The 25,561-nt window shown below is 36.6% G+C and overlaps 1 protein-coding gene across 5 annotated transcripts in view; it reads left to right on the top strand.

Moving 5' to 3' along the window:
• Positions 1-25,561, top strand: part of LOC149787571 (protein deacetylase HDAC6-like) — a 548,042-nt gene that overhangs the window by 65,372 nt on the left and 457,109 nt on the right. For all 5 annotated transcript variants that reach the window (XM_089973728.1, XM_089973727.1, XM_089973729.1 and 2 more), the window contains exons 17-19: positions 8,144-8,302; positions 9,857-9,913; positions 12,999-13,083. In XM_089973728.1, coding sequence (XP_089829854.1) covers positions 8,144-8,302; positions 9,857-9,913; positions 12,999-13,083 — 301 coding nt within the window. The remainder of the gene's footprint in view (positions 1-8,143; positions 8,303-9,856; positions 9,914-12,998; positions 13,084-25,561) is intronic.

The following is a 25,561-nucleotide window of genomic DNA, read 5'->3' as shown; positions in this document are numbered from 1 at the left end:
TGTATGCATTTGACACACTTAGATGCCAACCCAGTTGCAGCATCAGTAGTGCAAAACAGAGCAAAACTTGCAAGATTTTTCCCATATTGACAATGTGAGAGTTTGGTGAAATTCACTGTCAGAAATAAAAGATTAGTACATTAAAATTAGTATACATTGTTCATGTTTATGTCTGGTTCATATGAATTCATGCTGAGAAAACCTGAATTTGTGCTCCCTGATCTCTAAAGAGGTTTATCAAATACAGCTTGACAACATTCAGTATGTAGAAGTGCATATGTAGAAGAAGTGCATATACAGGAGTAGTGCATATGTAGGAGGAGTAGTGCATATATAGAAGTGCATATACAGGTGTATTGCAGATGTAGAAGAAGTGCATATGTAGGAGTAGTGCATATGTAGAAGTGCATATACAGGAGTAGTGCATATGTAGAAGAAGTGCATATACAGGTGTAGTGCATATGTAGAAGAAGTGCATATGTAGGAGTAGTGCATATGTAGAAGAAGTGCATATACAGGAGTAGTGCATATGTAGAAGTGCATATGTAGGAGTAGTGCATATGTAGAAGAAGTGCATATACAGGAGTAGTGCATATGTAGAAGAAGTGCATATACAGGAGTAGTGCATATGTAGGAGGAGTAGTGCATATGTAGAAGTGCATATGTAGGAGTAATGCATATGTAGAAGAAGTGCATATGTAGGAGTAGTGCATATGTAGAAGTGCATATACAGGAGTAGTGCATATGTAGAAGAAGTGCATATACAGGTGTAGTGCATATGTAGAAGAAGTGCATATGTAGGAGTAGTGCATATGTAGAAGTGCATATACAGGAGTAGTGCATATGTAGAAGAAGTGCATATACAGGTGTAGTGCATATGTAGAAGAAGTGCATATGTAGGAGTAGTGCATATGTAGAAGAAGTGCATATACAGGTGTAGTGCATATGTAGAAGAAGTGCATATGTAGGAGTAGTGCATATGTAGAAGAAGTGCATATACAGGAGTAGTGCATATGTAGAAGAAGTGCATATACAGGAGTAGTGCATATGTAGGAGGAGTAGTGCATATGTAGAAGTGCATATGTAGGAGTAATGCATATGTAGGAGAAGTGCATATGTAGGAATAGTGCATATACAGGTGTAGTGCATATGTAGAAGAAGTGCATATGTAGGAGAAGTGCATATGTAGGAGAAGTGCATATACAGGAGTAGTGCATATGTAGAAGTAGTGCATATGTAGGAGGAGTGCATATGTAGGAGTAGTGCATATACAGGTGTAGTGCATATGTAGAAGAAGTGCATATGTAGGAGAAGTGCATATGTAGGAGAAGTGCATATACAGGAGTAGTGCATATGTAGAAGTAGTGCATATGTAGGAGGAGTGCATATGTAGGAGAAGTGCATATACAGGTGTAGTGCATATGTAGAAGAAGTGCATATACAGGAGTAGTGCATATGTAGGAGGAGTAGTGCATATGTAGAAGTGCATATGTAGGAGTAATGCATATGTAGGAGTAGTGCATATGTAGGAGTAGTGCATATGTAGAAGTGCATATGTAGGAGTAGTGCATATGTAGACGTGCATATGTAGAAGTAGTGCATATGTAGAAGTGCATATGTAAAAGTGGTGCATATGTATGAGTAGTGCATATGTAGAAGTGGTGCATATGTATGAGTAGTGCATATGTAGAAGTGGTGCATATGTATGAGTAGTGCATATGTAGAAGTGGTGCATATGTATGAGTAGTGCATATGTAGAAGTAGTGCATATGTATGAGTAGTGCATATGTAGAAGTAGTGCATATGTGAGTAGTGCATATGTAGAAGTGGTGCATATGTAGAAATGGTGCATATGTATGAGTAGTGCATATGTAGAAGTGGTGCATATGTATGAGTAGTGCATATGTAGAAGTAGTGCATATGTAGAAGTAGTGCATATGTAGAAATGGTGCATATGTATGAGTAGTGCATATGTAGAAGTGGTGCATATGTATGAGTAGTGCATATACAGGAGGAGTAGTGCATATGTAAAAGAAGTGCATATTTTGGAACAGCAAATAAAGTAAACTGGAAAATTGGAATATTCTGTATATAGTCATTATACTCATCCCTAGCAAGAAGTGACCCAGACTGAAAAACAGTAAATAACTACACCGCAAGATTTATATCAACAAACGTTATATGAGCTCTTTTCTGACCAGTACAACTGAAACAAACCCCAAAAACAGTTATCATTATTTCCACACAATCGAAATTTCATCCATATCATCTATATACCATACAAAGAGATGAAGCTCTTACACATTTAACTTCCTTTACCACCACAAGGTGGCTGCTGGTTGTTTACCAGTGTACGCTTTTGCTGTGGTATAATCTACTTTCCTGCACTGCCTCAATGAATCCTTCAGGATCATCGTTAGTTATATTCATTCTTTGATAAGTGTGGTGTAATGTGTTTTATGGTTGGTGCAAGGACTGTTAATCTTTTTTTTAAAGTTTCAGTGAATAGTTTTCTATCATTTCTTTAAGTTTGTGTACTTTTTTTCTGACTTTGTATGTCACATGTGATATTGGTACGATATCTGTGAGCTGTATTTTGTGCCACAAACAGTGGTTGAATTTTATTACTTGTATTAAAATGGGTACTGTTATTATTTGTTAAAATTTTTGGGTTGTTATTTGCATTTTTTTATCATTTATTTTCTTTTTAGAACATAGTGATGACTAAATGCTCTAAATGCAAGAATTTCAAGGTTAATGAGGACAGTCATATCAGTTGCCTTACTTGTACTAAGTATTTCATAATCATTGGAGGGTGACATTTCAAACCTCCACCTGAAATCGTCACTTGTGAGTATAATGGGGGACATTCTGATGGCACCTTTCCTTCAGAGATTCTTTGGAAAGGGCTGTCAGCTGCCATTACATTCAGGCAGCTCAATATAGACAACTTGTTGGTGCCATATGTGTCTGGGTTATGCCACTCTAATACATTCCTGAGTTAGTTCTGGGGTTGACAACAGTTTTTTTATATAGGGGAGGTTTTGACCTCCTCTCCACATTTCTTTTACTGCTTTGATTGCTGGGAAAGTGTCCTTGTGATATTTGGCAGCTATGAGGGCATAAGTTCATCTGTATACCCAAAGCATGGAATTAGAGACTGTAAGAAAGGGCACATGGGATATGGAACTGATCTGATTGATATTTCTTAACAAATGCTATCACCTTATGCTGTCATACCAGTTGTCAATATTCCCAGTTCAACCTTCCAGTGTGTTGTGGATACCAGGCAATTGTTAGATAAATTCTTTTGATGAACCATACGAACTGCCCTCCCCATTGCATACAAAACCAATTGGAGTCCAGTATAACCAGTTCATCTGCTTTGTAGGCCAGCCAACCAATGAGCTGCCCTTCCAGCCATTGCTTTGAACTCAAGGGCATGTAAAGACAGTTTATTGTGCCATCTTCTCATTCTTGACTTCCTCATCAACACCGACTTTAATTGTATCTTGACAGTGTCCTTCAGAAACACATGGTATGTTCTGTTTTGATGCAAGATATGAATAACCTTATCTCACTGTCTACCCACCTGTCCTTTCTAGTAAACTGAGAAAAGTCAGATCTTATCTCTCCCAACACTTTTCAGTCATGGGTATGGAATTTCTGACTTGTATCAGTTTTTCTCCCTCAAAATGAATTGCATGGATTTTGGAGCTGACAGTGGGAGTCTCAAACAGGAAATGGGTTTCTGCAAGAGAGTTTCGGCTACTCCTCAGTTACTAACTGCAGTGAAGGATTTGATTCTCCCTGGCTGCGTTGTTATGTGCATTTTGCTGATGGCAAAGCTGTCTCAGTGTCTCCCCTTTTCTGGTCATCTAGATCAATAACTTTTGATCTCTAATGAGAGATTAAACACTTCCTGTGCCATTAGCAAGAAAGACAATGTGTCACAGCATGAATTCCTCAGGGAAAATGTGTCACAGCATGAATTTCTCAGGGAAAATGTGTCACAGCATGAATTCCTCAGGGAAAATGTGTCACAGCATGAATTCCTCAGGGAAAGCCTTAACAAGATGTCACTTTTTGTACCAATACCAGTTCGGTCAGTGGGGGGTTCACTGTTGCCTCACTTCATGATGGTAAGTGGCAATTGGAGTCCAGTGAAGATGGTATTTAATATGAACCTTTTGGAAATAAGGCTATAATGAACACCTTTCATGGTTGGGACAATTGATCCTGTCTGATATTGATCCTGCTAATGCTGGACAGATATGTACTGGTTTTTTACCTTCTCAAACAGTGGAGAACAAAGTCATGCAACTTACACTGTGAGTTTCTATGCTGGTGCATCAGGCACATGACAGCAGTCCAGATCAGACACATTGCTAGCAGTCCAGATCAGACACATTGCTGGTATTCTCACTGTTTTAGCTGATTCTCTGTCAAGAAGGGGCCAGACTCTGCATACTGAATGGTCCCTTTCCCTTCAGTCTTTCAGTGGATTTGCACACTTTGGTGTTGTCTGATGTTAAATCTATTTGTTATGAGCTGAAATCACAAGCTGCACACCTTGTCCAAAGGTTTTGAGTATGGATGCTTAGAAAGTCAGTTAGGATCAGATATGGGACTATGCCTCTCCTGTAACTGTTCTGATCCTAATCATTCTGAAAAACAGGACCAAACTTGCAGAGTGGGGCTACCACAGATGAGAGAAATCCTGGATGAATGTGACATGAAGATCTGAAAGACAAAAGTTTACTGCATTGCTGGATTCAAGAGGTAGCAGATCTTATTTCCTAATGTTAATGTGATCAGATTGTTTGGAAAAACATAGTTTACTAAAAGATATACTTTCTCCTGATTCTGAAAGATATACTTTCTTCTGATCCTGGTTTCTTTACTAAATTTACCTAAAATGAATAGAGTTCAGCCAATTATATTTTTTTGCCATGCAGCTTGATGTTCATGAATGACTTTGCTTTCCAGTATTCCATACATCATTAACAGGAGTCATGCCCCCGCCTATCTTTCCTTGTGACTTTGTTTCAGCAGGATTACTTTATCATCAATGGTTCAATTTCAGCCCAATTTGGCATGCCATTTAAGACAGTTGAGAACGTGAATGAATTTGATTCAGTTTTTTACAACATCTTTTACAGAATTTTGTATCTCCTGATAGCCTGTGCTCCTGACATTAGTTTCTGTCCCATAAGTTTACAGTAATTTCTTAGATTTGGGCCAGTGTTTACAATGACTTCATATTAAGCAGAACTTGAATCAGTTCGTTTCCAACATTCAGTGACATCATCTACTGGAGCTATACCCCTTGACTGACAGTCATCATGACTTTGGTTTCTGTAGCATTACTTTACAATGATTGTTAGATTTCAGTGAGTTCAAGTCCAAGGCTCGGCTAGCATAGTTACGTGGGAAAGTCTGCCAGTAGCTTCTCGTGGGTCAGTGGTTCTTCCCTGGGTCTTCCAGGGTTCTTCCTCCACCAGTTATACTGGCCGCCATGTATAGCCTATCTTGTGCTGGAAAATGGCGTTAAACCCTAGAACAAAAAAATGAAAAGATTTCATTGAAATTTTGGATGCTGCTTTTATGCCTTAAATCAGTGCCATATCCAGTGTTCATTGCGACACTTACATGAGTTATGTTCCCTGATTGTTTTTGTTTTTTTTGTCTCTCACGCTCTCCTCTTGCTATTTGGTTCTTTTAAGTTTACTTTACAAAGGACACTTGAATTTCATTTGAATTTAGCATGCAGCTTTATGTTGATGGGACTTTGAAGGATTTGGATCTCCAGCATTTTGCAACATCATTTATGGTCCAAAATTACCCATCCTTCTAACATGGGTTTCCCCAGTTTAATTTTTCTAATGTATGTTGGATTTCAGTCAGATTCATCATATATATGTGTGCTGATTTCAATGAAATTTATGAATTATTTGTATCTTTCTTTAACCTAAGTGAGCACAAGACTGAAATTATTGGATACGTTTCAAAATCTTAATTTGAATTGAGCACAGATGCAAGAGTCTAGTTATTTCATGATGAAAAATACTGATTTATTTCACCAAACTGTAGAATAATGTGGTGAAGTGACATTGATATACATCTGGATGCTTTGATCCTCATGGTTTCGCATTTTACAGGGAGCATTTTGTTCTATACATGCCAATCTGTTATTTAATATGGCTACCATTACTTAAAATAGAAAAACCTCCCTACAGCTTCTTAAAAATCATCCCAGAAAAACTGGACCTAACTGACAGAAGGTATCTTTCATGAAGGTCTTTTAGATTTGTTCAAATGATGCTGATTTACCGTCAGATATAGTGACTGTTACTAAAATTTAAAAACCTTTTAAAATTACATATCATAGTGAACAGAATCGGACAAAAATTTGTACAAAATGATGCTGATTGACCGTCATAAATGGCTACCATTACTAAATGTAGAAAAATCTTTAAATGAAAAAGAATTTTTAACAAATGTCAGTGTCCTGCCATAGTGAGCTTTTATTTTTTATGAAGGAGGCTGATTTGCTATCAAACATGGTCAATGTTACTAAAATTGATGCTGATCCTTCGTCAAATTTGGCAGATGTTACAGAAATATTAAAATCTTTAAATGGCTGCTTGCTGAAAACCACTGAACAGAACTCAGCTAAATTGTGGGGGCCCCGAGTGGCCGAGTGGTCTAAAGCACACTCTGTTATGGATCACTGCCATCTCACCTCTGTCTGTGTGGATCGAGTCTAGGATACGGCCAATGTGGGTATGTGAGAAAGCTTGTTAGTAGCTTCTTGTGGGTCGTTGGTTCTTCCTGGGGTTTTCCCAGGTTCTTCCTCTACCATTGGTACCGGCTGCCATGCATAGCCTATCGTGTGCTAAAAAATGGTGTTAAACCCCACAACAACAACAACAACAACAACTCGGCTAAATTGGACTCAGCTAAAGCATTCTGACATAAAGGCCATTCGGGTTTTTACAAATGATGCTTGTCTATCATATGGTTGTCATAACTTAAAATAGAAAAGCTTCTTATAAACTACTCGGCAGAATCTGACCAAAGTTGACAGGAAACATTCTGGCATTAAGTGCTATCAGATTTGTAAAAATGATACTGATTCACTATAAAATCTGGTTGTCATTACTAAATCCAAGAAATTCTATATATGGCTTTCCCTCCAAAAGCACTAAATAGAATTTGAATAAATGTATCCTGTGTTAAAGGCCTTTCAATATTGGGCAAAGTTGCTGATGTGCCAGCAAAACCAGAGAAACCTTGAGAAAAAAAAGTTGTAAAGGCATGTAGTCAACAGCATTTTGGATTTTGCTTTTGGATTTGACTACAACTAGTTGTCATCTAGTTGAGCAATCACTGACCCACTTGAGCCTCTTGTTGGTATTTTCTTGGCTTACTTTGACATCATTAGATACCAGGTTTGATTAGATATTTTCAGCCTCTTTTCAAGAATCATTGTGCCAGTTTTATTCAAATTTGTTGGTAATATTGTCCAAAGTTCTGTTTGGGGTAGCATCCCTAGCCAATATTTTACTTATAAAGTTTTTTTTTTATATCTTGAATTCTTTTGTCATTTGTGTCAGATTTGTGCTTATTATAAAACTCCTAATGACTGTTGAGCTTCCTTATTTAAACTCTTTATAGTTCTTAAAAAAATGTCTCCTTTCGACTGTAATAAAAGGACTGTATAAGTTTATAGGAGGGTAAAGGAAGAATGAAGTTGATAATGCAGTGTTGAGTATTAGATATATAGTAAAACCTGTATATAAGGAACAATCATAAGATTTTGGCCAATTTGGCAAGGAGTATTTTATGTTGAGATTAAATGATTAAGGAAATTGAGAAAAGGGATTCCTATATAATGTCCTTTAAAAACAGGTGTTTGTATATGGAGGGGTGTACTAAAACAGGTTTCATTAGTTAAGGCTGCAAGTGTATATATTTTAGCATACTGAAATTTTGGCACATTCACTAAATAAATAATAAGCACAACAAAATTGTTTCTTGTGACATTTGAAACTAGTGTTGATAATGTTTGCTTAAGTTGCTCATATTTTGGGTCAATACAAAAAACATTCAGATTTGCTCTGTATGTATTTGTTGATAGGGAAGGAATTGAGTTCATTACGTCTGAGAACAAGCCCAAAGAATACCCATTATTCTACACCTATCCCCCAAAAGTGGAGGAAAGGTACATTGGTGACAGATGGGACAAGGCAATAGACAAGCTGATTTCAGAAACCAATCTGACTGTCCCACCAAACAGGTACGTGGCAAAATTTAATTGATTACCTTGATTGTAAAACAAATTCTTGTAAATTACATCACTAATCTTTATGGCTAGGTGTTAGAGGTGAAAAGAAACTTAGGTAGCTTACCTGTAGTCAAGCATTTAAATTAGGTAAGAGAAATTATTCTTGAAAATAGATCATTGGTCAGTTGTAAATTCAGTTTTGATTAGTTACTATGATTATTTTCATGAACTTTCCTACACTTAGTCAGATACTAAAATAGGGGAGGGTGAATGTGGTGATCAAATGAAACATCCTTAAATGGCCTAAAATATTGAATAAAAATCACAGACAACTAACAAATAGTCTGTTTGAAACTATTTTTGTTATCTGATCACGGATGAGAATAGCATATAAATATATGCTAAGTATATGTCTGTCTGTAATCTATATACTGGATATACAATCAGTAAATCACTTGAAAGGGCACTACCTACCACTAAAAGACCTAAAGATGTAAAGTCCATCAAGTTCATGTGTATTGATATTATATCATATTATAGGCTGTGTATCATGAATCATATTGATATGTGGCACAGGTGTATTGTTTCACCTCTAGTATTTTCCATCTAGAAAAGAGTAAGTTACACTTTGGCAACATTTAAGTCTATGTGTGATGATGCCATAGGGTTTAGAACAAGGGTACTTACTTGTGATGGCAGAAATGTATCATTTGGGGATAATGAGTTAATGAAAGTTTTAGATGACTCGTGTTTGCATGTCATGCTTTAAATAGTTATCATTTGAGTAAATGTTCTGAGCACAATCATCTTGCTATAACAATGCCATAAACAGTGTTCCTGTCATAAACATGTCCATGGAAAAAGAGTTGATTCCCTTTTTTTTTGTTAGAAGCTCTCATCTTTGGGTGCATTCTTTCTCCCAATAGAGTCGTGCTGAATACTGCACAAGTATGATGTGTTTTTGAGATAATTTATTCTGTAAAGTGATAATGATACACCAGGCATACATGGATGTAAGTTACAATAAAATCATGATGTTTTAGTTGAAGCAGATGCTTTCGTCCAGCAAGGCATACTTGGATCAGCAAGACATTTTCATAGGAGGAGAGATTTTCGTATAGGGTGGGGGGGGTGTACTTATTAGGATATTTTCACCTTTTACATTAACTGGGGACACCAAGTAAGCACACAAACAACATACTGCACATTCCCATAAGTAATTTTTCCAGAGATCTAGAACATCAGATTTTCAAGATTAATTTTTTTTAAGTTTTACGATATGATATGAAGGGTTGTTTTCAGTATAATTTGCACTGTACATACCACACATGCTTGTAAAATGAGAAATCTCCAGTAGTCTATGAAGTTAACTCAATATAGGATTAAAAATGGTGGATACAATTTGTACTTAAAATATTTATGTTTATGTGATCATATTTATTGAAAATAGAAACTTTGATATTTTAATGAAATACTTGTTTGGTTAGTTTGTATGGTTATTTTAACCTGGTTAATTAATTGATTGTGACCAGTTTCAGATTAAGATGGCAATTTCTATGTTTACAGGACCTGTCTGGCATATGATGACGAGATGAGATGCCATAACAACACCAGTATGTTCAGGTAGGTAAAAAGGTTTTAGAAAAGTGATGACTGTTCAGTTGGCTGCCATGTTGTCTGCAAGTATTTGTTTAGAGAACAGTTTGTCTTATTCAGATGTAGAATGCATTCATGTACAAAATGATGTAAACAAATGCAGGTCTTAATGAAATAGTTGTAAAACTTGTATACATTAAAACCTGTTGCTAGGGTAAAGTCAAGGCATGGACAGGTATCCCATTACATGGAGTCTGCTGAATGTCTTGAATTTTTTATGTGTACACATGCATATAGATTATTTCCTTACTAATACCCATTGGTATTTTCAATCAGATTTACCAAAATATGCATCTTGCATGTAAGTTGACAAATTTGGGTTAGGTCTACAGTTGGTAACTTGGTAAATTGTCCTTTATATGTTGTGATAAGTGACAAAGACAGGTGTACTCTGCCCACATTAGTCAGGTGTTTTGAATACCAAGGACACATACATTTCCTTAAAATATTCTTGAATATGTCATTATAGACAGGTAGCAGGTTTCACTTTAATTTCTGTAACAAAGTAGATGTGATATTTTGTTTTTTCACTTTAGTAATTAGAGCTTAAAAGTTAAAAGGATAATTTATTTAAAGAACAGTCATAATTGTATATCAAATTGAAATAAAAAATGGTGCCTTGAATGTGTATGCAAAGATTCACCATTACAGTACTCCTTTATATTATAATTGATTCTCATGTGCCAAAACATAAATTAAGTCATATAAGAGAAGTAGCAATAACAAAACAAATTCACAGAATTTAACTGTATCCATGGTCATATATATACTTGCTTATAAATCAAGTTGCAGAATGCACAGACTCAGATCTGCCATTGCATAATGCACTGACAGATCTGGGTCTTCACAGCTTGTTATGAATAATCAGTAGAGCAAAGAACATAGACTTTGATCAGCTGGTACATTATGCACCATCAGATCAAAGTCTGAGCTGTTAGCAGTAAGACACAACTTAATGGTGAGTATACCTTTGTTATAAGAGGGATATTAGTATAATGAGTAGCTTTGATTTTTTATTGATATTCATCCATTTATTCAACAGAAAGATTGACTGCATTAAGTGCATAACATCATCCACAAATTCACAGTTTTCCATGTGATTTTTACAAGCCCAATCTTACTCTGAAAAACCACTATAAAGCATTTTCTCTTAATTGGAATTATTACATTGGGAGTTAAATTTTCTGTCTCATTGTGTGTCATTATGTGATCCAATAATTGGTATTATTATATCTACATGTACATTGAAACTTCCCCAGGTTGGCCACTTTGTAATGTGGCCTCTATTACAAACTGGCTGCCTATTTTGGTTGCAACAAGGCTGATCAAAAACTAATCAAACCTTATTGTACTAGTCACCTCAATGAAATCAAATAAAAAGTGTTGGTCCCATCATTGTTTGATTTTAGGTAATTTGTATGCATTTATTTTATGTAACCATTGTGCCTTTTTAATTGTTTTACCTGATTCCTGCATCTTTTTAAGAAAATATTTTTAAATTTCTTTTTCATAAGATATTTGAATGTACAGTCTAAAATATATGTTATTAAAAAGGAGTTGAAAATAATCCATACACAATTTCCTGCTGATTATAACAGTTGTAATGTGGACAGTATTAATATTTTGGATTTGATGGCACATAAGCACAGCACTGGCTAATATGATGCCAAATAGAAGTACATTTTAAAAATGCAGAGGATAAAGAATTGCAAAAACTGTAAGAATAGATAACATTAATATTGTCATTGTTCTATAATGTTACTATAAAGCTTAGGAGAGGTTTCTTGCATAAACATAGAAGTCATGCTATGTTTATTTGTATTCAGTACTGTAAATACTGTTGAAGGATTTTCAGTGTGTTTCTTAAAAAGTATCATACGTGTTAAAATATCTTACTCAAAATTAAGACTACATTTGGTGAAGACCAGTGTACAGAATATAGTCAGGGTAAAAATGTTTCTAATTCTGATGCAAATGCAGAAAGATTCTTTCTAGAGCCTCTTTCAGCTATGCACAATTCATTACTCAGATCAACACATTCTGGAGCCTCATTCAGCTATGCACAATTCATTACTCAGATTAACATATTCTAGAGCCTCATTCAGCTATGCACAATTCATTACTCAGATTAACACATTCTAGTGCCTCATTCAGCTATGCACAAGTCATTATTCAGATTAACACATTCTGGAGCCTCATTCAGCTATGCACAATTCATTACTCAGATTAACACATTCTAGAGCCTCATTCAGCTATGCACAATTCATTACTCAGATTAACACATTCTGGAGCCTCATTCAGCTATGCACAATTCATTACTCAGATTAACACATTCTAGAGCCTCATTCAGCTATGCACAATTCATTACTCAGATTAACACATTCTAGAGCCTCATTCAGCTATGCACAATTCATTACTCAGATCAGCACATTCTAGAGCCTCATTCAGCTGTGCACAATTCATTACTCAGATCAGCACATTCTAGAGCCTCATTCAGCTGTGCACAATTCATTACTCAGATCAACACATTCTAGAGCCTCATTCAGCTATGCACAATTCATTACTCAGATCAACACATTCTGGAGCCTCATTCAGCTATGCACAATTCATTACTCAGATCAAGACATTCTAGAGTCTCATTCAGCTATGCACAATTCATTACTCAGATCAAGACATTCTGGAGCCTCATTCAGCTATGCACAATTCATTACTTGGATCAACACATTCTGGAGCCTCATTCAGCTATGCATAATTCATTATTCGGATCAGCACATTCTAGAGCCTCATTCAGCTATGCACAATTCATTATTCAGATTAACACATTCTAGAGCCTCATTCAGCTATGCACAATTCATTACTCAGATTAACACATTCTGGAGTCTCATTCAGCTATACATAATTCATTACTCAGATTAACACATTCTGGAGCCTCATTCAGCTATGCACAATTCATTACTCAGATTAACACATTCTGGAGCCTTATTGACTATGTCCAATTCGTTGTCCAAATCAACACATATTTACCCTTTTTAAATACTTTCTGTTGTACCAGGCATCCAGAGAAACCAGACAGAATCACCAGGATTTTCAAGAAACATGAGGCATTTGGCTTCCTTGAGAGGTGCTTGAGAGTAGAGGTATGGATATCATTTTGTCTTTGCTGTAGGAGATGGATACACTTCATAAGATCTTTGACAGGCATTGATATCAAAACTGAATTTTCGAAATACTGTATATACTTATCTATAAGTTGGGTCTAAATGCAAGCAACATAAACAATGATCTGCCTTTGCATAATATTTCTGTTGATCAGGGTGCATGTTGCTGGTCCTACGATTAGGTCTGTGAAACTGCATAGACACAGATCTGCTGGGTGATAATATGATAGCAGATCTTGCTCTGTGAAATTTGCAGTTGAATGTGACTTATATGTGTGCATATATGGTACATGCTTCATAAACCTTATAAATCTTTGGATTTTATTTTCTGAATTGCTGTTTTGATTTAAACACTAATCCCTCATCACAGTGGATGAAAAATATAGAAAGTGGATTGAACTCGCACTTCATACCCGCATTCAGAATAGCATGTGAGACCTTATAGTATAATATACACTGTATGCAGCTTATTTGCATAAGATTTTGGCAAGGCAATTTTTAATGAGGGTCATGAACAAGTTAGATCTCACATTACATACTTAACCTTAAGTGAAAGAGTTTACAAATTACATAAAGAGTAATTGATGATATTAAGCACGTTTCAATTCAGGATTTCCATCTTGTAAAACCCACAAAAACACCTTATATGATTCTGATACTGTTTCATATTCTAGTTCAGTATTCAGGGTCAGACTACTATTCTAGTTATGCATTCTGGGTCAGACTACTCTTCTAGTTCTGTATTATGGGTCAGACTAGTATTCTAGTTTTGTATTATGGGTCAAACTACTATTTTAGTTCTGCATTCTGGGTCAAACTTCTATTCTAGTTATGTATTCTGGGTCAAACTACTATTCTAGTTCTGTATTCTGGATCAAACTACTATAGTTCTGTATTCTGGGACAAACTACTATTCTAGTTCTGCATTCTGGGTCAAACTACTATTTTAATTCTGTATTCTGGGTCAGACTACTATTCTAGTTCTGTATTCTGGGTTAAACTACTATTCTAGTTATGTATTCTGGGTCAAATTACTATTGTTCTTTATTCCGGGTCATACTACTATTCTAGTTCTGTATGCTGGGTCAAACTAATGTTCTAGTTATGTATTCTGGGTCAAACTACTATTCTAGTTCTGTATTATGGGTCAAACTACTATTCTAGTTCTGCATTCTGGGTCAAACTACTATTCTAGTTATGTATTCTGGGTCAAACTACTATTCTAGTTTTGCATTCTGGGTCAAACTACTATTCTAGTTCTGTATTCTGGGTCAAAATACTATTCTTGTTCTTTATTCCAGGTCAAACTACTATTCTAGTTCTGTATGCTGGGTCAGACTAATATTCTAGTTCTGTATTGTGGGCCAGACTAATATTCTATTTCTGTATTCAGGGTCAGACTTAATGAATAATTAAAAGAAGTTACAGTAACTCTCCATTCTTTCTGTCTAAATTTTACAAAGTCTTTAAGTTTGCATAGCTTGGTATGGTCAACAGTACTGTTCTTAACATGATCTTGCACTAAATAATGCTCCTTAAAGTCAGGCATTTGTGTTCACTAGTTTTCTGGCAGTACTGTGGTGTGCTGTTTGCATACTGAAAACAATTTGTATGTCACTTGGCTGTGCAGGCATCTGCTGAGAAGTGGTTAGATCTATTTGACTGTAGGAAGAAAGGATTTGGGCATGGAAATTTTATCTAGGATCTCTAGGTAAGCGGCATGCAGTTAGATTGGATTCTGTGTTATTAGTAATCAAATAGATGATGACAGCTCATGCGTTATTTTGTAAAGCTATCCAACTTGTATACATCTCTGTACATCAGCATAACATAATGTCAAAACTTATTATTCTTTAAAATTAAATATACAATATTCTAGAAGATGAAAATTGCACCTCTTAAATGGAATTCATAGTGCAGCACCTCTCAGGTACATGTTGTTGCTCCAAGTTTATTATGTAATTATTAGGGCAGCTCTTGGGTAAGATATAATATTCATTCAATAAATTTTCTTCATCACATTTTGGAAAACTAACAAGAAAGACAATATTCACAATTACAATAACTGCTACTACTGCTGTCACTGTAAAAACAGGAATGGTTGATAATGTAATAGTACCCAAGGAATTGTATTTGATCCTCCTACACACACATGTAATCTCACCTGTTGGTAAGTAAGTCTGAACCAAAATTTAGCATCTTGGAGAACTTGCTACCCAATCCAGCAATTTTGACCCAAGATTATGAAGTCTTCCATTTGGTGTTGAAACCAGTTCATCAAATCCCATGATCTAAACCAGAATCACCATCGATGATGACAGTCTCTGAGTTTTGTACCAGGTCCAACAGGGTGCAAGCACTAGGCTGGGTATTTTTGCCTTTTCTAAGGTGGTGTGTCTTTTTCATAGAATAAGCATTAGGAATTTGCATATCTTGAAATGTGTGCAACGTTTGACACTGGTAATGCAAATAACTGAAATATATATAACACACGATATAAGTAGACTCTATTGCTGTCTGATCATATGGCTATGTCATTGCAAAGACAAAATCAGTGTAAAAGGTCACAAACCGGTAGTCAGGCCAGTGTGCATGCTCAAGATAATAGCACTGAGTGAATAATTATCCTAATTATTTTAATTGCATACCCAAGAAGAGGTAAGAACAGATGCCTTTTGAGAAGAAGGCTTTGAATTAGGTGATGGGATATTTATTTAACTACTTAATTTTTGTAATGATAGTGGAAACATCAGTGCACTTGTGCATAGTTTGTCAGTGGGTTCGTGGGCAGAAATGATAGCATTATTGGACTGCTACAGAATAAGGCCATTGGGAGAACAATGAAGTTGAGTCTTATTTTTGTATATAAAAAGATGGACATTTATTTCAATAAATGTTGAAATTTAACAGCTTGTTTTAGATTTTATATTGTTCTATCAATGAAATATTGGCTGCAGGAAATCATGAAATTTCTGCTCATCTTGAGCAAACCTTTGAATGCTAATTCAGGAATTTCAAATTTTTTACATTTTTTTTATCTGGCTTCTTCGTTATGAATATTATTTATGATATAAAGCTTCTTATGCACAGAATAAACCTTTTGCTTGGTTACTGTAATATCCTTGGTAACAAACTTCATATGGTTTGGATAAATTATACACCTTAATTATGTTTCATAATGATATTTACAGGGTTCCCACGTTACTGGGAAATCGGGAAAAGGTCGGGAGAAATGATAAACTTTTTTCCCAACCGTGAAAAGTCCTTGAATTTTGAAAATATTGATGAAAGTCAGGAAAAACCTGTGAATTTCTCTCCACAACTTGCCACCCAAAACAGTTATGTAATTGAGTTGTATCTGAACTGATCGTGAGTTAAATTTATTGAATTCTAACCAGAATATTAGGAGGTTGCAGTATGGATCATTTGGGTGCTTGCCATAAATATAGTTGTTGAGACAATCCAAATGCTCTGTGGATTAGATTCTCTAGTAGACTTTTTGTTTCACAGCTCAATATCCATATTTTTTTTATTATCTTATGGAAGGTATGAAAACCAGTCTAGATCACTAGAGGCCAACATGGTGGCGTTAAAGCATAGCCACTTAGCAGATAGCTAGCAGACTTAAACCTACATGAAATCGATATGAAAGTTTAAAATCATTATGTCTTTAATCTGCTGAATGACAATAAAACTAATGCGTTGATTAAATTTGAGCTGGTATTAGCGATTTTGATTGCAAGTCGCATGAGAACACACAATCTCACAATTGTCATTTTCAGGTATTGTAGAATTTAAAAAAAATAAAAGTCATTGAAATAAAAATACAAAAACAAAAGGGCATAAAATTCTCTGTTTATTCCAAGACCAACTTCCGGAGTTATGTTCTATCACGTGACTACCACATTTGACACGTGCTGTCTCACGCAGGGAGCATGCGAAGCATGGAACCAGACTACTCTGCTTGATGAATCAGACTGGCCAAGTTTCTGGTAGTTGTTCTCGGAAAAAAAAATGTTGAGAATTATGTTCTTTCTGGTTTTTACAAAAGGTATCAGACTTTCATTTAATATAATTGAAATTTGTATAACAACATTGAAAAGGAGTTTATTGTTGATATCACGTGATTATTGGACTTCTGATGTCGTTGTTTAAGATTTGTGAAGTCATGTAACTATTAACACAAATGGCTAGTACCAGGTCAGGTTTCATCTATGCTCAGTTTCTTCTAGTCTGTCAATGGATTAAAGACAACAATTATAATACTTGCCATTTTTGATAAAACAAATGATTTTCCTATAGATTTCATGCAGGTATAAGTCGATATAACATAGTTTAAATTTGCTAGGCCTGCTGGTAAGCTATCTTACAGTGGCGGCAGATTCCAAATTTTTTATATGTAATTGTTCTGAACCCACACTCCATCCTAAATGTCCATATGTGAAAAATGAGGTTGGAATATTCGGAGCAAAACCGGATTAGAAAAATGTTGATTCTCTGAAATGATTTTTGGTGCAAAATTATTACACAGTGACATGTAGCTTGAAGCATTGTTTTCAGATCTTAAATAGAACTCAGGAGAAATGGCAAATTGTCATCCCTTTTATTATATACTAAGAAACGAAAAGAGCCCATGTATCAATACAGATTTGTGGACTGGTTTATTGAACTACAAGAAGACAAGTTGATTTTACAGAATATTCAGCCCCTGTTTATACAACAATGTATAATTTTGAAGGTCTTTTATCAAAATTTAAATCCACCCTTTTGTAAATATCTTTAAATGATGGAATTTTTAACCAAAACATCTTAAAAAGTTTAGGTTGGTTGATAAATATTGTTTGAGATTTTCTTGGCACACACAAATTCAAAGTTAAACTTTTTTCGTTACTAGATAAGATTATAATACTTTGCATTTATTGGGGTTTTTTCATACTGCCATCGGTAATGTTTACTTTGTATAACATGCACATATATTGCTCAAGAATTCTTTAGAATTAAAGGTTTGAAAGGAAACAAAACAATTTATGCTCATTATGTTGTTTCCATGTAGCAGCGTAATGCAGGTCAGCAAAGTAAATTTAGAATTTGTATTCAGTACATTAAAATGGCTTTAAATGCCAATTTATAGGAATATAGTCAGATTTGTTCTGTGTGGCTCATTTTGTGGTTTTGTACATGATCAATTCATTTCTGACATATGTTTTGGAGAGTCTTGAAAGAGAAACATCATCAGATTGGAAAATGCCTGTTTTATAATCCAAAATATTCTTTAATCCCATTCAAAGATAATCATATGTTAACCTTGAAAAAATCAATTTCATCCTGGAAAAACCTGGAAAAGACCTGGAAATTTATATTTAGAAAGGCGTGGGAACCATGTATTTAAATAATGTTTGGTTGGTGATCTTTAATTAGTTGACAAACAACCATGACTGCTATCCTTAGCCAAGTAGGTTTTGCATTCCTTGTAATATTTTTATTCTACCTCCTTTACTTGATTTGGTGTCAAAAACAAAATTAATGTGACATTCCAAAACAGGTCTAATTCAGATAGACCATAACAATGCAGTAAACACTTGTGCAAGTTGCAGATATAAATGCTGTTGGTGCTTAAGTTATCACAGACATGCTTTTCAGGTTTAACTAACACTTCTCATGCTTGAATAGAAGAGGTCATATTTTATTTATGATGATTACACTGAAACCAATATTAAAGATAAGATTCCTAAATGAATTTCACTTGATAATACTTGTTTAATTGGTGTGTATTGTCTAAAGTCTTGCCACCAGTAGGCATTACCAACATTTTCTCTTTATTCATGAAAGAAACCTGCTCATCTCTTACTTCTAATGAAATTGCATTAGTGTTTTAATTAAAATGTTTCATAGACATCTATATTTATTTCTAGTGCTGTAATTAAAATATTTCACAGACATGTATGTGCATTTCTAGTGTTGTAATTAAATTATTTCACAGACATGTATGTGCATTTCTAGTGTTGTAATTAAAATATTTCACAGACATGTATGTGCATTTCTAGTGTTGTAATTAAAATGTTTCATAGACATCTATATTTATTTCTAGTGTTGTAATTAAAATATTTCACAGACATGTATGTGCATTTCTAGTGCTGTAATTAAAATATTTCACAGACATGTATGTGCATTTCTAGTGTTGTAATTAAAATATTTCACAGACATGTATGTGCATTTCTAGTGTTGTAATTAAATTATTTCACAGACATGTAGCAGCAGAGGGGGCGAATCGGACATTTGTCTCAAACGTCATTTGGTTTAATTGATACTTTCTGCATTTAGAGATTAAGCCTCGTCGCCGCGTGGTAAAAAAAAGTGACGACAACCACGTTGTCGTCGTCGTCATGGGGGGGGGGAATCACACAATTGTTACGTCGACGCACTGGTTTAATTAATCGCTGCGCGCGTCGATCTTAGTGTCGTCAGCGTCCGGTAAACACAGCGACGACCGCGTTGATGTCATTGCCCCCCTCTGCTGCTACACATTACAATAAAAATTATTTACGATCTTACAAATAGAGTAACCACTAACTCTTCATCTTGTAAATCAATTAGATTATTTGACTGATCAGTAAGTCTGAAATTAATTCTTGTTAACAATTTATTATGGCATCTCATATAGACTGGATTAATTGGACTTTCAACTATTAAAAACCCTGGAGGAGCCGTTGGTGCAAATGAATAAAGGATGTATCCCTGTTGAGCTTGATTTGATTGTTTGGTATCTATCTGATAACTTCCTTCAATTGCATCGCATACTAAATTGAGCGCTATCACCGTCGATATATTTATGTTATGCGGAGCAATATGTCTGCCGCCTCCATCTGGGTCATTGTTGTATTTAAGGAGCGTTAAATCCTGTTTAGACTTGGCGAGAAAATCACCGATAGACTTCTCTAGTTCGCGCGCGTTGTATTCGGAAAACTTAAAATTCGGTAAATCGGCTTCTGTGATATTGTAACCGGTTAGAAACTTTTGTTTGTTATCATCGCTGTTATTAATTATCGTCTGAATGATTTGTTCGTGGATATATTCCATGTCCGATACAAGTTGATTTAACACTTCAACGTGCTTTTGTGAGTTTGTCCGCCGTAGTTGTTCCAGCTGTATCCGAAAATTACGATTGATCTCAGCGAAGTAACCAATGATGTCAGATAACGTGAACGCTATGGTAACAGTTGATTTATCTGTTTTCTTAACGATAAAATCCCATTGTATGGTTTTTTTATCTGTGAATATAAATCTTTCGGCGAATTTTTCTTTTCTTATTTCAGATAAATCATTTCGGTATGATAGATAAATTTCATTGTATGATGGCACACTTGTATCAGGTTCAACGCGTCGTTGAGGTTTTTTTTCAGGCCATCCTAGTACGGTTCTTATTGAACTGTTATAAATGTCTACGACGTACCCCTCCGTGGATATCTCAATGGACGATGACAACGTCGGCTCATGAACTTTTATAGCAATTTTTGATTCCTTACCGGTGATTGATTTTATTCTACGCTGGATTTCAGCATCAATTTGTTCAATTTGGTAGGACCCAGTTGGTATCGAAACCTCTTTCCAGTCTGGTGTTCCATCGGGTTTATTACTGTTTGCGAACATCAGCGAGTTATTTGGTTTCTGACCATTAAACGCTACTGATCTGATATTAGGCCAGCTATGATACACCCGTAATTTCGCTAGCGCTATTTCCTTTACAGGAATCGGCGAAGGAAAGTTTACACTGAATTCAGGGTTTGTTGACGTTATCGATATCATGCTTGTTTGTATCGGAGTTGTGTTCTTCGCGATCCGTTGAAGCAGTTCGAGTGACATTATTGTTATCACTAAAGTTATTTTCAATTTCTAATTTCAACATCGCGGAGTTATACAACTGGGTCATCGCGAAAAATTCAACATCGGATATAAACGAATTATCTATCGACAGCGAGATCAATTCGGATAATTTCAAGTACGCGTCAAATACTATTTGGTGGCGAACTGTATACTCGCCGAGTTTTTTCTGAGCACACGATGATAGTTTTTTTGTAATTGCGATTGCAACCCCCGCGATTGGTGTTACCGCGGAAATAGCAATCGGAGCTATCATTGTAACCGACGACAAAATAACACCCGCGCCGGCCATGATCCCGGATATTGAGTACACAGCGACGTCAATCGCGGTTATTTTTCGATGGTATTTTTTTATTTTTACATGATATTGTTCCGAGCGCGCCTTTAAATCGGCGGCGTATTCTCGCACAGTGTCGTATCTGTAACGTGACGGCGAATCCATTTATTAAATACATCGCCGTTAAATTAATCGACGTTAGGTATAACACCGGTTGCAAATTGTGATTTTCGCGTTCGTGGTGTCGCTGTTGAACATTGTATCGTAGCCGGATACCACCGCTGTGAAATTAATAATCGGCGGAGAGGCTGTCAAGATTTGGTGGAATAGCAGATACATATTCTAGTATCCAAGGTACTTTTGTTCTAACTATTTCGTCGGATGTAGATACGTGAACCGCAGAATATTTTCTGGCATCGTTTATATATGTTATTGTGTTAATACCAGTTCGGTCGGGTGTCGCGACAAACAACTTAAATGGAACACGATGTAATGTTGTAAATCGATAACAACCCTGTACACCTTGATGGTCAGACATCACACTATTGCGGTCACCACCCTTGACCCAATCGAGGACCCCATTAGCTACTGTGTACACGATGTTATCAACATGTGCGGCGGGGTGTGGAATTTTTATTTTGTTGATGGACGTGCTAAGGTCCGTAACCATCCTAGCGAGTGCAAGTGAATCCTCGGTAAGTTTCGCGACATTGTCTCTATTCTTATTAATGATGTCACCTAAATCATTTTTTACTTTGTTGAGTTTTTCATTTACGGACGCGTTATTCACGTTAATGTCGATCAATTTCGTTTTGATATCTTCAAAAAACTTATCAGCGACGCCGCGGGCGGATTTTTGCTCGTCAATGAACGTTTTAATTTCAGCGAGGGTCGGTGTAGATATAGCCGGGTTTCCAAAAAAATCCGCGCTAAGCTCGTTAATCTTAAGTCGTTGTTGAGATATAATATGATCGCGGATGTTATGATAAGTTATTGGGAAGTATTGGGGGTCGACAACACCCGGGAAAAAATTCTCGATGATCTCGCTGACCTTAAGTCGTTGTTGGGTTGTTATATGCAAGTAGATGTTATAAAGACTCTCTTGAATTTTTTCAAGGCTCATGTCGTTAACCTCGGCGGGAGTAAACAATTTATTTTTTTCGTCGTTATAAAAGAAGTTAGTAAAAAGGTCTTTGAACCTAATCCGTTCAAGGTCTTTAATATACCCGTTGTCGTGGTCATGACTGTCAATGAACGTTTTAATTTCAGCAAGAGTCGGTGTAGATATAGCCGGGTTTCCAAAAAACTTACCAGCGATGTCGATGGTGGGGCTATGTTTGTTGACGGAATCTTGGAGTCTAAGGGCCATCTTAATGTATATACGAAGGAGGCTATCTGGGGATGTTTGTTCTTCCATGAACGATCTAATTTCAGCGAGGGTCATAACAACCGTGGCTGGGTCTCCAAAAAACTTATTAACGATGTTTCTGCGAAAACTACTATACCTTCGTATATGATCTTCCAACTCAATAGTATGCCTGGCAATCGCGTCTGTGATCGTGGATACAAGCTCACCCGGTTTCAATTTACCATCGCTGGAATACAACGCCATTTTGTTCTCGTCGACACCGTGTTGTCGTGTTAAAATATCATTGAGTGACACATTACTGGTTTTCAATTTACCCTGACGATCTTGAAATACAACTATTTCGTCCGGGTCGACCTCCGTTAGGTTTAGCGTCTCAGCGATTTCATCCTCAATTAGTTTTTTTACATCCTTGATGGAATCCGCAGATGTTTCCGTGGTGGGTTTTTTCAGCGCTGAAATAAATCGTCCCCAGATATCAATCATTGTTATTGTAAATGTTATTCTCTAAAATCCGTTGAGCTTCTACGACCCCACTTGTATACTCGTTTACAACCACATGAGGCGGTTTTTTCGACGATGAAATCGCCGCGAGTACATTTAATACTTCACGTCCGCATATCGGTGGATCATTTAATTGTTGTGTTGGCAGCGTGGAATAAAAAACCGGGGGTCGAAAATCAGAGATTTTTCGTCGTTGTATATACTGCATGAACTCGTTTGGCGGGGTTAACCCGTATGAATCAAAATAAACAATCGCGCGCGGATCAATCGCGTATGCAACCCAATGAGTCCCCGCTCCGGTAGAATTATCCAGGTTGATGATACCGGTTTCAACACGGTTTGGTGCCGCCGGTAATTGATCTCTCATAAAAACCCCTCTAAAGTTTTTCAGCGATAACTCTTTAGCAGCATCGATTAGGTCAAAATTAGACATAGGAGTCATTGACTCCTTAACCATAGGTTCCTGGGTTATAGACCCTTGCGTTAATAAACGGGCCCTAGTCTTAGACCCTTTCCCGAGTACCATGAATACGGGGTTCCTGGTAGTCTTAGGCCCTTTCCTCGTTTCTTTTTTTTTGTATCCCTGCCCAGTTGCCTTCTTTAGTGCCATCCCCGCTGCGGTACCAACGGCTCCTAACGCCGCCGCCTTCGCCACCGCTGGAGCAGCCGCTGCAATCAACGCTGGAATCGCAGCCAACAACGGAAATATCCCGCCGGTCTTTTCCATGTCTTTGATCGCTGCGGCTGAAAAAGTTATTTGAACACCCTTTTTATTCTTCATTGCATCGTTGAAATGTTTGATTTGTCTTCCCGTCAATGATATTTTATCATTGCCGCCAGTCATCTGTGATGGCTTTAACGTCACTGTGGTTCCACATTGTTTAGCGGACTTTGATTTCAATTTCTTGACCTGACCATCAGTCAGCGTAACATTGACAACATTATATGACATTTTTATTAAATAACAGATTAATTTAGTTGTTACATGTTTTCCACTGGTGCATCAACAACTCTCATTCGTCCGCCAACTCCCTCCAACAGCATTGATTTATCGCTGAGAATGACAGCAACCGCTCTATAATTAACGCCGCCCGGGTTTATACGAGCTCGGAAGTGTATGTCAACAACGGATTGTCTCATTAAATCAAGATGTTCCAACGAAAAGTAATAAATCGGATACAAGTTTTTAAAATCAAGTTGTGATATTTGCAAACCGGTGTCGACGTTTTGATCACGCGCCATAAATGACAGCATCCGATGATACACGCTAGCAATATGGTTGTTGTTGTAATTAAGCTGTATATCCTCGGATGGTTCCTGTTGTCCGTTTATTTTCAGCGAAACCTCACTGACTCCTAATTGATCAAATATCATATGACTGTGTTCTTGATTATTCAATCGTCTTATATCCTGTAACGCAACAAATATATGACGTGGAGCTGAAACACCTTGTTTGGATGCCAAGTGCCATGTAAATGTCTCACCGACATTATCCTCTTTGACATCAGTTGTTACCGCTAACCAACTCAACAATGATTTTCCCCCCTGTTCCATAAATGATACCAATCTTGCTTCCGTGGTAATTGATGGAGTCAACACTGGCATCCACAATGCTATTTTATCTAAAACGACCTTACCGGCAGCGACACCAGCAGCACGCCAGATGGCATTGTTGTCATTGCCCCTTCGCACTAACACTATTGTGTGTTTGGCTCCATAGATAACTTTTCTGACGTTTCTGCAGAATCCAAATATATGATGGAGTGGAATCGCGCATGAAAACCGTCGTTGTTGTCCTTGCAATGTTGCTACTCGTGTTGCAAATCCTAGATTGAAATCATTGTTAACCCCTCTCATAATAGTAAAATCAGCGCCTGGTCTTGATCTGCGGTCTGGATTAGCCGCTTCAGCTTGATTAGCAACTGAAGCATCTTGTTTTATCAACACGTTAATGTACTGAATGTGGTCAGCGTTATTTCGGGTATCCTTAGCGAACATCATAGACGGACCCGCCGATCTTGTATAATCATCGGAATATCTTGCTAGCCCGATTATCGTTGTTGCAACATCAACATCGCTTTCTATTGATTCAATTTCTCGCCCGTCAATGAGATATCTAGCACTCTCAAATAACGCCATGATGCCGTTGTTGACAAAGCCAACTTGAACATGAGATTCCTCTGGGTATGGTGTATCATCTGCAGCATCTGTTACGAGTTTTCCTTCGATTTCAATAAACGCTTCACATGGCAGAAAATATTTACTGGTATCATGGACTTGAAGTTCAATTCGCGATCGTAGGTTGGCTTGTGGCGGTTGATAGGAATAATATTGATAATTACGGACGGAATCATCCTTATCCATTGGGGCATCCATATCAAACGCCGGATCGGCTCTTCGTTTAAACATTTTTATTATTATTCATGTTGGTG

The sequence above is a fragment of the Sinohyriopsis cumingii genome, chromosome 11 (genome assembly GCF_028554795.1).
Source record: "Sinohyriopsis cumingii isolate HCF-2022 chromosome 11, ASM2855479v2, whole genome shotgun sequence".
Lineage (NCBI taxonomy): Eukaryota > Metazoa > Mollusca > Bivalvia > Unionida > Unionidae > Sinohyriopsis > Sinohyriopsis cumingii.
The sequence above is the reverse complement of the archived record's forward strand: the minus strand, read 5'-3'. Positions and strand labels throughout refer to the sequence as shown.